We start from the raw sequence: 11,538 nt of genomic DNA, 5'->3' as shown, positions 1-11,538 counted from the left end.
GACTACAAAAAGGTAATACAAGGCTGGATTTGTGGCTCAGTGGTAGAGTACTCACCTAGCACATGTGAAGCACTGGATTCAATCTTCACCACATAAAAATAAATAAAGGTATTATGTCCATCTATAACTAAAAAAAAATAATAAAAAGTAGCACAGGTAGGTACTCTTTTTAAAAAAAATTGTAGTTGTAGATGGACAGCATGTCTTTATTTCATTTGTTTTATTTTTACATGGTGCTAAGGATCAAACCCAGTGCCTCACACATAGTAGGCAAGTGCTCTGCCCCTGAGCTACAGCCCTAGACCAAGAAGGTACTCTTTTTTAAAAAATATTTTTTTTTTTAGTTGTAGTTGGACACTATACCTTTATTTTATTTATTTTTGTATGGTGCTAAGGATCGAACCCAGGGCCTCACACGTTTTAGGTGAGCACTCTACCACTGAGCCACAATCCCAGCCTCCAGGTATGTACTCTTGAAAGTCAACCAAATCAAGGGCAGCTGCTAGGGGCTGGGGATGTGGCTCAAGTGGTAGTGTGCTCGCTTGGCATGTGTGTAGCCCGGGTTCGATCCTCAGCACCACATACAAAGATGATGTGTCCGCCAAAAACTTAAAAATAAATGTTGAGGAAATTCTCTCTCTCAAAAAAAAAAAAAAATGATGCAGAATTTCATGTGGTTCTCACAAAAGGGATGTTCCAGAGTAAAAGAAAAAAAAAAAAAAAAAGGGCAGCTGCTAAAAATCTTTGCTTTCACATCAACTTTGGAAAATTTTTGGAAGCACAGGAAGGTCACTTAGCATGTTCTGCTTAAAGGATTTTTTTTCTAGACTCATAACAAGTTTGCTGCTCAAAAGAAAACCACTGTCTGCCCACGCTTGGCCACTCTACATTTAGAATCCTAAGCAGTGTGGTGAAGGAGGGCAACAACATCTAGCAAAGAGTGTGAGCCTAATTGTGAGCAGATAAGCGCTGCATACATTTTAACTATTTCTCCTGTGTGCTGTGGAAGATTGGTTCCAGAGTTGGCCACAGTAATGCCTCCTATTTCTCATTCCTTTATGCAGTATGACTTTGTCACTCTTCTTGTCAAGTTTATTTCCCCTACTCTTGAATCTGAGCTGGCCTTCTGACTAGTCACAAGGTGGCATACATGATAATGCCCCAAGCCTGGGCCCTCACAGGCTTTGCAGTTTGTTTATGCCTTTTTGGGGTTGAGCCTTCATGGGAGTTCAGTTACTCTCATAGACCCTAGGGGTGGAAAGACTACAAGGAAACTGAATGTAATCCCAGATGCCTGTGAGGAGGCAAGATTGCAAGACTGAGGTCAATAATGGGCAAATTTAGCAAGACCAAATTTCAAAATAAAAAAGAGAACTGGGGATGTGGCTCAGTGGTTGAGTGCCCCTGAACAAAATCCATGTTACCAAAAGAAAAAGAAAAAAAAAAAAAAAATATATATATATATATATAGCCCTCCACCCTAGGGGCTGGGAGTGAGGCCACAAATCCTCCAACCCAAATCAAAGCTGCCTGAATGAGCACAGTTCTCATCACATGGGGCATAGCCAGCCATCCTAGCAGGGCCTGCCCAAGGAGTCCACAGAATCATAAATAAATACATTATTTAAGTCACTGGGTTCTGGAATGGTTTGTTACATAGTAATGAATTACTGGAATAGTCACAGTATTGACCAAATGATGAATACCTTATTTGGTTCTCTGGCAGAATGTTTTTGTTTTCCTTAAATCTTGGTCATACCCATTTTTTTTTAAACTATATGCCTGAAGCAAAATGCCCTTTAGGATTAGTCAATCTGTTCATATCCCACCCTCCTACTGGGGATTGAACAGAGGTGCACTTACTTTGCTACTGGGTTATATCCCCAGACCTTTTTATTATTTGATACAGGGTCTCACTAAAGTATTGAACAAATTGGCCTTGCCAAATTGTGATCCTCCTGCCTCAGTCTCCTGAGTAGCTGGTATTACAGGAATTCACCCCTGCACCCAGTTAATCTACAATTACTAAATAAGGTTAGAAAGGAGAAATGTAAAGGGAAGTCAATGTGGGCTCTGAGAGTAAAACTAGTGAAATCTGGTTGGGGATCAGGAGATAATGTTTGTTGGTTGACTCAATTCCAAGGATGGTAATTGGAATGCCAGGTGCAGGAATTTATGAGACACAAAAATGCACCAATTAGAATCTGGGAACCCAAGTGCAGTGGTACATGCCTGTAATCCCAGGAACTCAGGAGGACTGAAAGTTCAAGGCCAGCCTCAGCAACTTATCAAGAAGGACACTGTCTCAAAATTTAAAAATAAAAAGGAGTGGGGATGAAGTCAGTGGTTAAAGTGCCCTCAGGTTCAATCCCCAGTACCAAAAAGAAAAGAATCTGGGTCTTTTTCAGGAGTGAAACAAAATGAATTCTGAGCAGCAAATGTTGAGACAGTTAGGACTAACAAGTTTTATTGGAGAATAACCCCTATAAAAGGAAAGGCAGTGGAATTGGGCAATGAGATCTGTCAGACCTCGATGTCCAGTGGGGGGTTCCAGAACAGATTTCTCATGAAGAGGGATGTCCCATGGAAATGCTAAGCTCTTGTTTCTTGTACCTTGTTCATTAAACAAACAAACAAACAAACAGGGATTGAACCCAGGGGTGCTTAACCACTGAGCCATATATTCAGTCCTTCTTTATATTAGAGACAGGGTCTCACTGAGTTGCACAGAGCCTCAATAAATTGCTGGGGCTATATTTGAACTCATGATCCTCCTGTCTCAGCCTCCTGAGCAGCTGGGATTACAGGCTTGCATCACCATGCCTGGCCCCTTGCTCAATTTTTAACCAGGGTCTGGAATAGTGGTACAGCTGTACTTCATCTGCTAAGGGTTGGGGGATGTAACTCAGTAATAGAGTACCCCTGAGGTCAATCCTCAGTTCAAGGGGTGGATTGGGGTGGGGTTAGCAGTGAACAGATCAACTAATCCTAATGAGCATTTTGCTTTTGGTCATATAGTAAGACAATGAGATTGTAGCTAGCCAGTTTTCTTGAAGGGGCATCTTGAAAGAAACACATCTGTGTCTGACAAAGAATTATGGATCTTATATATGTTCTTTTCTTTTGGGGGGGATGGGGTGGGGTATGAGGGATTGAACTCAGGGGCACTCAAACACTGAACCACATCCCCAGCCCTATTTTGTATTTTATTTAGAGACAGGGTCTCACTGAGTTACTTAGTGCCTCACTTTTGCTGAGGCTGGCTTTGAACTCACAATCCTTCTGCCTTGGCCTCCCAAGCCACTGCGCCCAGCTTATGTAGGTTCTTAAATGGTAACTGCATTGGTGGGTTGTATGAATGAAGTCAGTTACTATATTTCAGAGTGGTTATTATGAAAGACAAATTTAAGAGAATTGTACATCCCCTGCCCCTTCTCCAACATTGGATTATGAGTTAATTATCTCCCTTGCTGGGATTTGACAGAACATTATTCATAACTGTCATAGTGCTTATTACCACCACATGAAAATATCTCCTTACATTCTCTCTCTTCCTACACAGATCCCTAAGGGCAGAAGTGTTTTATTTAACTTTGTTCCTAACAATTGCTGGGCTGATGAAATAGGTAAATACTCAAAAATAAATGAGAAAAGTAACTATCTCTTGGGAAAGGGAAGGCACTGCAGAATTATACTATGTATGAATATATCACAATGAATTCCACTTTAATGCCTAACTATGCACCAGTTTAAAAAACAGAAGGAATACCAATAGAGAAAAGTGATAAGGGGGAGGGAGAAGAAGCACAGGGGTAGTACTGGGGCCTGAAATAGGGCAAATTGTGCATTTATAAATATGTCAAAATAAACCCAATTATGTAAAACATATAGCACTAATAAAAACAAATAAATGAAGCTATCACTTGCTTTATATAAGTCCTGTTACTACATGTAAATGTACAAACTATGTTTATTTATATACTCATTCCAACAAGTTAATTCAGCTTCCAAATAGGTGATCCAGTGAGAAGTAATTGACAGTGAGAAATGTTAAGTCTGAAGGTGGGGACAGAGCCCACTACCTTAGATCAAAACTAAAGGCTCTAAGAGGAATAAATTAAGAAGTGAAGAGGGGAGTGGGGGAAAGAAAGAAAAACTGTCAGGTAAGTTAATGAGAAAAGAAAAAACAGGACATGAGAGGGAAAAGAATGCATAGCAGACAGAGGGGAAAATAGAGTAGAGCTGTGAAAGGGAGCAGGGAGGCAGGCTTAGAGCTGCACTGCTCCAGGAAGTCTCCATCAATAGAATCCTCACTGACAGCTGTCACCATAATGGGAACTGGCACCTAAAGAGGGGGTGAGTCTGGTTTAATTAGTTAAATAGCATTATCTATGTCCAGTGGGGGTGGGGAAAAGAATGGAAGGATTCGTAACCTACCTCTTTCCATAGAAAGGAAAAACAGCTTTGCCAGGAATTAAAGAGAGTATTTTCTTCCCCAGTCGACTTTCCAAGGGCCCCATGTGTCCTTATTCATGGTATATGTTCAAAGAGACCTGTTCTGCTCTGGTGGGGGTAACTAGAATCAATTATCAGTTCTTTACCTTGAACTGAAGAAAAGGTTTACTCACCTCTTTCCATCTTTCCACAAGCACCATGTAGCAGGATGGATCCTTGATGTAGCAGGAAGCAAGCACCATCCTCGATCACTGGAAATAGCGCCAAGGCTTCATTCTGCCCACCTGGGCTCTTAATCCAACTTTGCCACCAGTTGAACAAATGATATTGGGCAAATGGTTTTATTAGTTTAATCTCTTCGGCACCAAGATTCAGTGATATGATCATCTAACTAAGGAAAATAAATTCTGGACTATTAAGGAAATTTAAATTTCAGGTCTGGGGGAGGATAGTGTGTCCTGGGGTTTGAATCCAGGGTCCCAAACACGCTAAGCATGTCTCTACCCTGAGCTACACCTTCAGCCCAGGAAATGCAATTCTTTTTACTTTTACCCAGGAAAGATCTTAGAGACAAATCTGAACTTCACTAAAGAAAAAAAAAAATTCATTTTACCCCCTCTGCTTTTTTTTTTTTTGGTGCTACAGATTGAACCCAGAGCTTTAAGCAGCTGTAAACACTCCCCCACCCCGCCCCCCTCTGCCCGCTGCCTTTGTACATGCTGTGCAAGCACTGTTTAAGCTCTATCCCAACCTCTAAATTCCTAATGTTAAGAACTTTTTTTTTTTTAACATATTGTTTTAATTGTAGATGGACACAATACCTTTCATTTATTTATGTGGTGCTGAGGATCGAACCCAGTGCCTCACATGTGCTAGGCAAGTACCTTGTCATTGAGCCCCAGCCTCAAGAATTCTTTTTTAATTGGTATGTTATTAGAGTTGGATTACTTTTTTCACCCCTTTCTGGTTACATCAGATCTCAAAGATCATAAAGTTTGAGTCATCTTGGTTCTACAGATTTACTGATTTAGACATGCTGGCATGGAGTTTGGGAAAGCCTGACCAACAGCTTCCAACCTCCAAACAAAACAAAATAAAATTTAAAAGCCTGCTAGACCTAGGAAACCTAATCAACAACCAGAGACAGTGGGCAAATTTCTACCTTTAGAGGACATGAACTCTACAGGAAAATTATATTCACTGGAGGTTGTTTTAGGACAAGGCTGAGTAAATATTTTAACACCATATGTTCAGTTTTGGCAGGAGATGTAGGTGGGAAGGGAATCTCCATACTAGGAATGCCCATATCACACCCCTGCTGGCTAGTCATGAAATAAGGAGAGACACACAAATGTTTGATCAAAACACTTTTAATGATGGAGGGGAAGACACTAGTATCTCCCCTGTCTGCTTTCACTATATTAGGAAGCATTGGAGCCCACTACTTCAGAGGAGAACCCTCATTCTCTCCTCAGAACTCCTGTTCCCAAAAATCCTATGTTAAGAGTAAACACTACATCTCATTACAAGACAGAAAGGCAGGAAGGAATCACCTGGAGCTTGTCTCCCAAAGTCTGGGGCTCTAAGAACCAGACAGTGGCAAAGACATAAGCCCTGGTCCATGATCACGCAAACTGGGGAGGAAATGGGTTTTGAGAGGGGAAGATGAGGAAATTACAAGGGGCCAGGTAATAAAGGAGGGAGTTATCTAAAACTAGAAGCACACTAGTGCTAGGAAATCCCCCATGATTCCCCTGGTGCACTGCTGCAAACTATGTCACTAGTAGCCCAAAAAGAACTTTCATGAGAATGCTCACATTCACAAGAATGCAAGGTTCCCTCCTTTATATATATCATATCCCTTTCTTAATCAGGTAAGTTCCCAGCAAGCCCTATACTTGAGCAACATTCCTCAACTCTCCATTACTTCACAACCACCCTCACCAATAATGCTCATTAAGATACAAACTAACTTCATATTTCCCAAAATACCCTATAAGAGATCTCTTGGCAAGAAATCTGCTTGTTTCTCAACTTCAAAAATCCTTGATGACTGAGAAGTTGGAGATATGGTGGCATACTGACCTGACAACACCTTTGCCTTAATGTGACTCTCAAAGGCTTTACTAGGAAGAGTGTTTTATGCCCTTCATCTCTCCCTACCTCCTGGGGTAAAAATCACTAATTACTGGAACATCTTCATTGACAGCACCTTCTGAAGCAGGAGGAGAGAGAAGGAACATGCAGTTTGTTGCTTCTTTCTTCTGATGGGCTTTTTAGACACTGCCTTAAATACAGGAGGCTAAAATAGGAAAGGAGGCTGTCTTCTCCTTGGCTTCTCCGGTTTCCATCGTTGGGGCCACCTTCTCCACTACAGTTCCTGGACCAAACAGCACTAGTGGTGCTAGGTCTAAAGTGGTAACAGAGATGGAGGTGGAACTCCAGGGCTTTGTGAGCAGGCCATGTGACTGGAAAGCTGTGCACTGGTTGCAGAAAGTATGGAACCCACCCCTGCCATCACCAGCTAGGCAGAAGGTCCTGGGACAAGAAATCCTGGAGAGAATCCTGGTCATCAATGAGGAGTAGCACTCCAGAGACAGCTGCCAGCCCCTTTGGGCTGGGCTGCAATTCCAAAGATTGTGCTTAGGTGCACCTGCCAAAGGAAAAGGGAGAGGGAAAAGGAGAGGCTCCCCTTGAGAATGTGAAGCCTTACATAACCTATTTTCCTCAGGTAAAAGAATGAAGAGGGAAGAAAAATTCTTTAGGGGACCATCCCCTGGTAAGCACAATAATTTCCAAGCTGGGGACTAGAGAAAAGCCACTAGAGACACCGAGATAAGAACTTAGAGCAAAAAGATGAAATAAGGGCTCATAAATCTTGGAGGTCCTTCTACGGAGCTCACAGTTTCTGCTCCCTAGATCAAAGGGAAGCAGGTACAGAAAACAGGCTCACGGGATTGTGGGGTCATCCTTTCGAGGGAAGGGGGAGAGCCCTGGAGAAGTGATGGAAGGTGAACAACCAGGGACCAAGGAAAGAGCAGCAATATTCTGAGGGCCATGGGGAGCAAAGGGTTGTACCTGGTGGTGAGCCAACAGCATATGCTTCTTGAGGGTAGCCCTCTCAAGGAAGCCCTGCCTGCAGAAAATGCAAGTGAAGAGCGGCCCCTCCTTGGGGTGTGTCTTCTGATGCTCCTCCAGAGCTGCCTGGATGGGAAAGGTCTGGCCACACACTTCACAGGTCTTTCTGCCACTGCTCTCTCCTGGCTCCTTTCTCCCAGCTTCCTGCAAGCTCAGCTCCTCCACCAAGGGGGTGCCAGTGCCTTCTCTTTCTGGATTGAGTGGTGTTTCAGGGCTTGAGCTCCTCTCTGGTTTACCCACCTCTTCCATGCCTCCTGAAACGTCACTGCTGCCCTGCTCCATTGGCTGGGGTTGATCCAGGCAATCAGGTGGAGGCGGAGGTGGAGGTAGAGAAGACTGTTGATTTGCTTTCTCATTACTGTCTATCTCCTTCCCAGCTGTGGCTGCTGTGGCCATTGACCCCACCTCCTCCTCTGCCCCAGATGCCTCTTCTGAGTCACCTCGCACTGATATTGCTTTCTCACCTCCACTTTCTGAGCCTCTTCCTGCTAAGGAATCTTCATCAGTCACATCTTCCTCCTCTTCCTCATCCTCATCCTCCTCCTCAGATATTTCCTCTTCCAGTGATGGCTGCTGTGACTGCTGCTGGGGGAAGCTTCCCACCGCAGAGACTGCAGATTGCTCAGAGCCATTCTCATGGGCAGCTCCTCCACCCTCTGGGAGTGTAGTACCACCATTGGGGATCTGGCCCCCCAGATGCATCCGAACATGCTGCTGCAGAGTGACAGCATTAGTGAACTTCTTCTGGCAGATGGGGCAGGAGTTCTGGGCCCGGGCAGCTGGACTGGCCTTATGGCCCACGAAATGTGCACGCAGATTACCCCTGGTGGAGAAGGCTCTGCCACACACTTTGCATTTAAAGGGCCGCTCACCTCCATGTTGACCATAGTGCAGGCGTAGAGCTCGAGGACAGCTCAGCACCCGGAGGCAGATGACACACTGGTTAGGTCCAGAAGAGGCTGAGGATGAAGGTGCAGGGGCAGAGGTGGTGGGGGCCCCTGATGGAGTAGAGGCTACTGCTACAGCTCCTTGTCGGTCAATCTTTTCTACCAGCTGCTGCAACTTGGATGTCTCAGAAGGTGAGGCCCCCAGGGGCTCTAGCACATAGGGGAAGGGGAAGCTGCCAGTGGATTTGAAGTGGTTGGTAAGCAGTGCCCAGCTTGGTAGCGAAGTTACCAGCTTACTTAGTTGCATGCGGGTTGCAGTGCCACTTTCTGCCACTCCACTGATGGCTGAGCCCTCACTCCCTGGGGGAGTGTTTTCATCAACTTTACTCTTGGGCTCCACTGCTTTCATGAGCACAAACTTATTGAAAGCAGGGAGCCCGGGAGCTGTGGCAGTCCCTGCCCCAGTGGAGAGCAGCGTGAGGCTCTCTGTGGCACTGAGTGCTGTGGTGGAGGCCACCAGAGGCTTGCGTTCCATACCTCCACTTGGCGTGGCTGCTTCCTCCTCAGCCTTCTCTGGTGGTACAGACATACCATAGGGCAGGCCGCTGCTGGTGATGACGTAGTCAAGGTGCTCTGGCACTGGATGTGGGTTCATCTGCACATGTGGGTACTTCTCTCGATGCCTATGGAAATGCACTTTGAGGTTCCCACGGGTGGTAAAGCGGTTGCCACAGACATTGCACTTATAGGGCCTCTCACCGGTGTGGGAGCGGAGGTGGATCTGCAGGGCACTGTCACTGCCAAATACTTTGGCACAGAAGCGGCATTTGTGCCTTCCACCTGGTTTCTCCAAGGGACCCATCACTTCCCCATAGCCCAGCTCACCACTTCCGTTCTTTGGCTTCAAGAGCCCTGGGGAGGCAGTGGCCTCAAGGCCTCGGGCTGCCCCAAGACATTGTGCTGCCAGTAGTCCTGTGGTGCCTGGGAATGCCAGATGAGGTGAGGCAATCAGCTGATCTGCGCTGCCTGGAAGGGCAGGGGAGGGGGCAGGGGCAGGCTTGTGGTTTCGCCCAACCCCTCCAGCAGAGAAGGGATGCTGTGCCCCCAGTGGGTGGTAAAGGTGAAAGAAAGCCTGCTTGGGTGTTTCTGCCCCTGAGGAGGAGGAGGAGGAGGAAGAGGAGGAAGGTGCCAGTGTCTTGCCAGTTTGAACAGGCTTGATGGGGCTGAAGAGGGGTAGTAGGGGTTTGGTGGAGGAGGCAGTCCCTGTCCCAGGTAGCTCTGAGGGACTGGCAGGGGCACCTACGGACTGGCCTAAGGAGCCAAGCAGCAGCACCTGCCGGCAGATTTGCTCAGTCATCTGCATCTGATGGATTTGCCGCTGCTGCAGCACACGCAGCTCTTCCAAGATCAGAGGAATGTTCAAGTGGCCGCTGCCTACACCTGGGGGTGGAGGGGGAGGTGGTGGAGGGGGGGGTGCAGGAGTGGATTCTGGAGGTAATGGGGTTGCTCCCAGCTTGGGACTGGCCAAGATTAGGCCCCCACCTCCCCCAGCCGCTGTACCTGTGGCAGCGACCAGGAAATGCCCTGAAGTCTCCTCTCCTCTCCGCTCTGGGCCCCAGGTGGGATCAGTCGGCCCAGAGGACCCGGTTTCTGGAGGATTGCTGTTCTCTGTGTCCATGACTTGGGGACTGCTGTGACCCTCAGGCCGGGGTTCAGAGGAGGCATTAGAGTTGTTGGGGTTCTCTTGGCCCCCAATTATCACCATTACAGGAGGTTCAGTAGAACATGCGTTCTGGTGGGCGAGGAATTCAGCTGGATCCGTGAATTGTGCGCAGCATTTGGCACAGACTTGGGGGTGGTCCTCCTCGCTAGCATCACCTGGGAAGAGGACAAGAAGAGAGCGTGGGTGGTGCGTTGGGTTGGCTATACAGAGGCTCTAATTAACAACGAGCCGCAAGTTGGGGGTGGGGAGATGAGCTCACCATTAAGCCATGCATAAGGCTAGAGCTCAGTCTTGAACCTCGAGAAGAGATTCACCCCAGTAAGGGGGGAGTCACGCACACTCCACTCCCCTCCTCCGTCACCTCACCCCCCAACACCCCTTTTCTGGCCCTGGGGAGTGGGAATGGGTGTGAGGACTGCAACCTACGGAGAGAATTATGCCTGTATCCCGCCCACCTGAAGTCCTTACCCCCGCGCGTTCCCTCCCTCCTCACCTCTGCCGGAGCCTGGCCCTACCGCACCTCCGAGCTCCGCAGGTTCCCCGCAGGGCCCCCCAAGACGAGAGCTCCTCCCGGCTTCGTGCGCCATAGTTGTCGGGGAAGCGGAGGGCCGGACGGGGTGGGAGACAATGGGTATCACGATTGAGGAAGCGACCGTGGCCGCCGGGGCTGCGGCAGGCTCTGCACCCAGCGGCCCAGACTGCGGAGATGGAGATCGGCGGCGGAGGGGGAGGGGAGCGAGGAGGCGCGGAGGAGGGGAGGAGCTGGAGCGAGAAAGCTGGGAGAGGGGAGAGGGGAGATGGGGGAGGAGGGTTTGTGGGGAGGAGCTGCTGGGGAGGGAAGCGAGAGCCGGAGACGCGAGCCACAGTACTTAGGGGGTTGTGGGGGCAGGAGCCCTGAGCTTCAGAGGGTTTCCCGAGGCTTATTGTCAGGTGCTGTGAGGTACGGTGGGGGTCCACCTTTTCTTATCCTCTGCCAGCTCCCCCTCGTTCCCAGATGTCTTTGCCCAGGCCTGCCCCCCCACCTCCGCCTAAGCTCAAGGGGCACAGTGGGAAACGTAGCCCTGCTCAATAGAGCAAGGCGATAGGCTTCTCTTATTTTTCTTTGGATAAAGGATCCGCAGAGCCTGGAAAACGTGGCTTCCAGAGAAAGGGTAGTCTCATCTTCTTAGGGGTCTCAGGGCCAAAGGGGGAGGAGGAGCCCCAAACGTCCTCCTCATCAGCATCCCCCCAATACTCCCAAGTTTTGCCCCTCACTTCCATTCTCACACTACCTCGCCCCCCAATCCCTCTCCACAAAAGAAGTTTCACATGGTGAGAGGTTGCAAGGTAGAATTT

General features: G+C 47.7%; 1 protein-coding gene across 2 annotated transcripts; it reads right to left on the bottom strand.

The window, feature by feature from the left end:
- Positions 1–7,029: 7,029 nt before the first annotated feature.
- On the bottom strand, positions 7,030–10,916 carry SALL2 (spalt like transcription factor 2). Of its 2 annotated transcripts, none has more exons than XM_081288813.1 (2): positions 10,697–10,916; positions 7,030–10,358 (listed from the first exon to the last, which is right to left on the bottom strand). In XM_081288813.1, exons 1-2 carry the CDS (start codon positions 10,788–10,790, stop codon positions 7,405–7,407), a joined length of 3,048 nt encoding a protein of 1,015 aa, XP_081144939.1. In that variant the 5' UTR covers positions 10,791–10,916; the 3' UTR covers positions 7,030–7,404. The 2 variants fall into 2 exon arrangements, with proteins under 2 accessions (XP_081144939.1, XP_081144940.1); XM_081288814.1 differs by having other exon boundaries at positions 10,724–10,916.
- Positions 10,917–11,538: the final 622 nt, after the last annotated feature.

Source organism: Spermophilus citellus (assembly GCF_964194105.1).
Source record: "Spermophilus citellus genome assembly, chromosome: 4".
NCBI classification, from domain to species: Eukaryota; Metazoa; Chordata; class Mammalia; order Rodentia; family Sciuridae; genus Spermophilus; species Spermophilus citellus.
The sequence above is the reverse complement of the archived record's forward strand: the minus strand, read 5'-3'. Positions and strand labels throughout refer to the sequence as shown.

Coding starts and splice junctions, on each gene's coding strand:
- SALL2 (XM_081288813.1), bottom strand. CDS start 10,790: ATGGCGCACGAAGCCGGGAGGAGCTCTCGTCTTGGGGGGCCCTGCGGG. Junction 10,359..10,696: donor AGGGCCAGGCTCCGGCAGAG/GTGAGGAGGGAG, acceptor TCCTCTTCCCAG/GTGATGCTAGCGAGGAGGAC.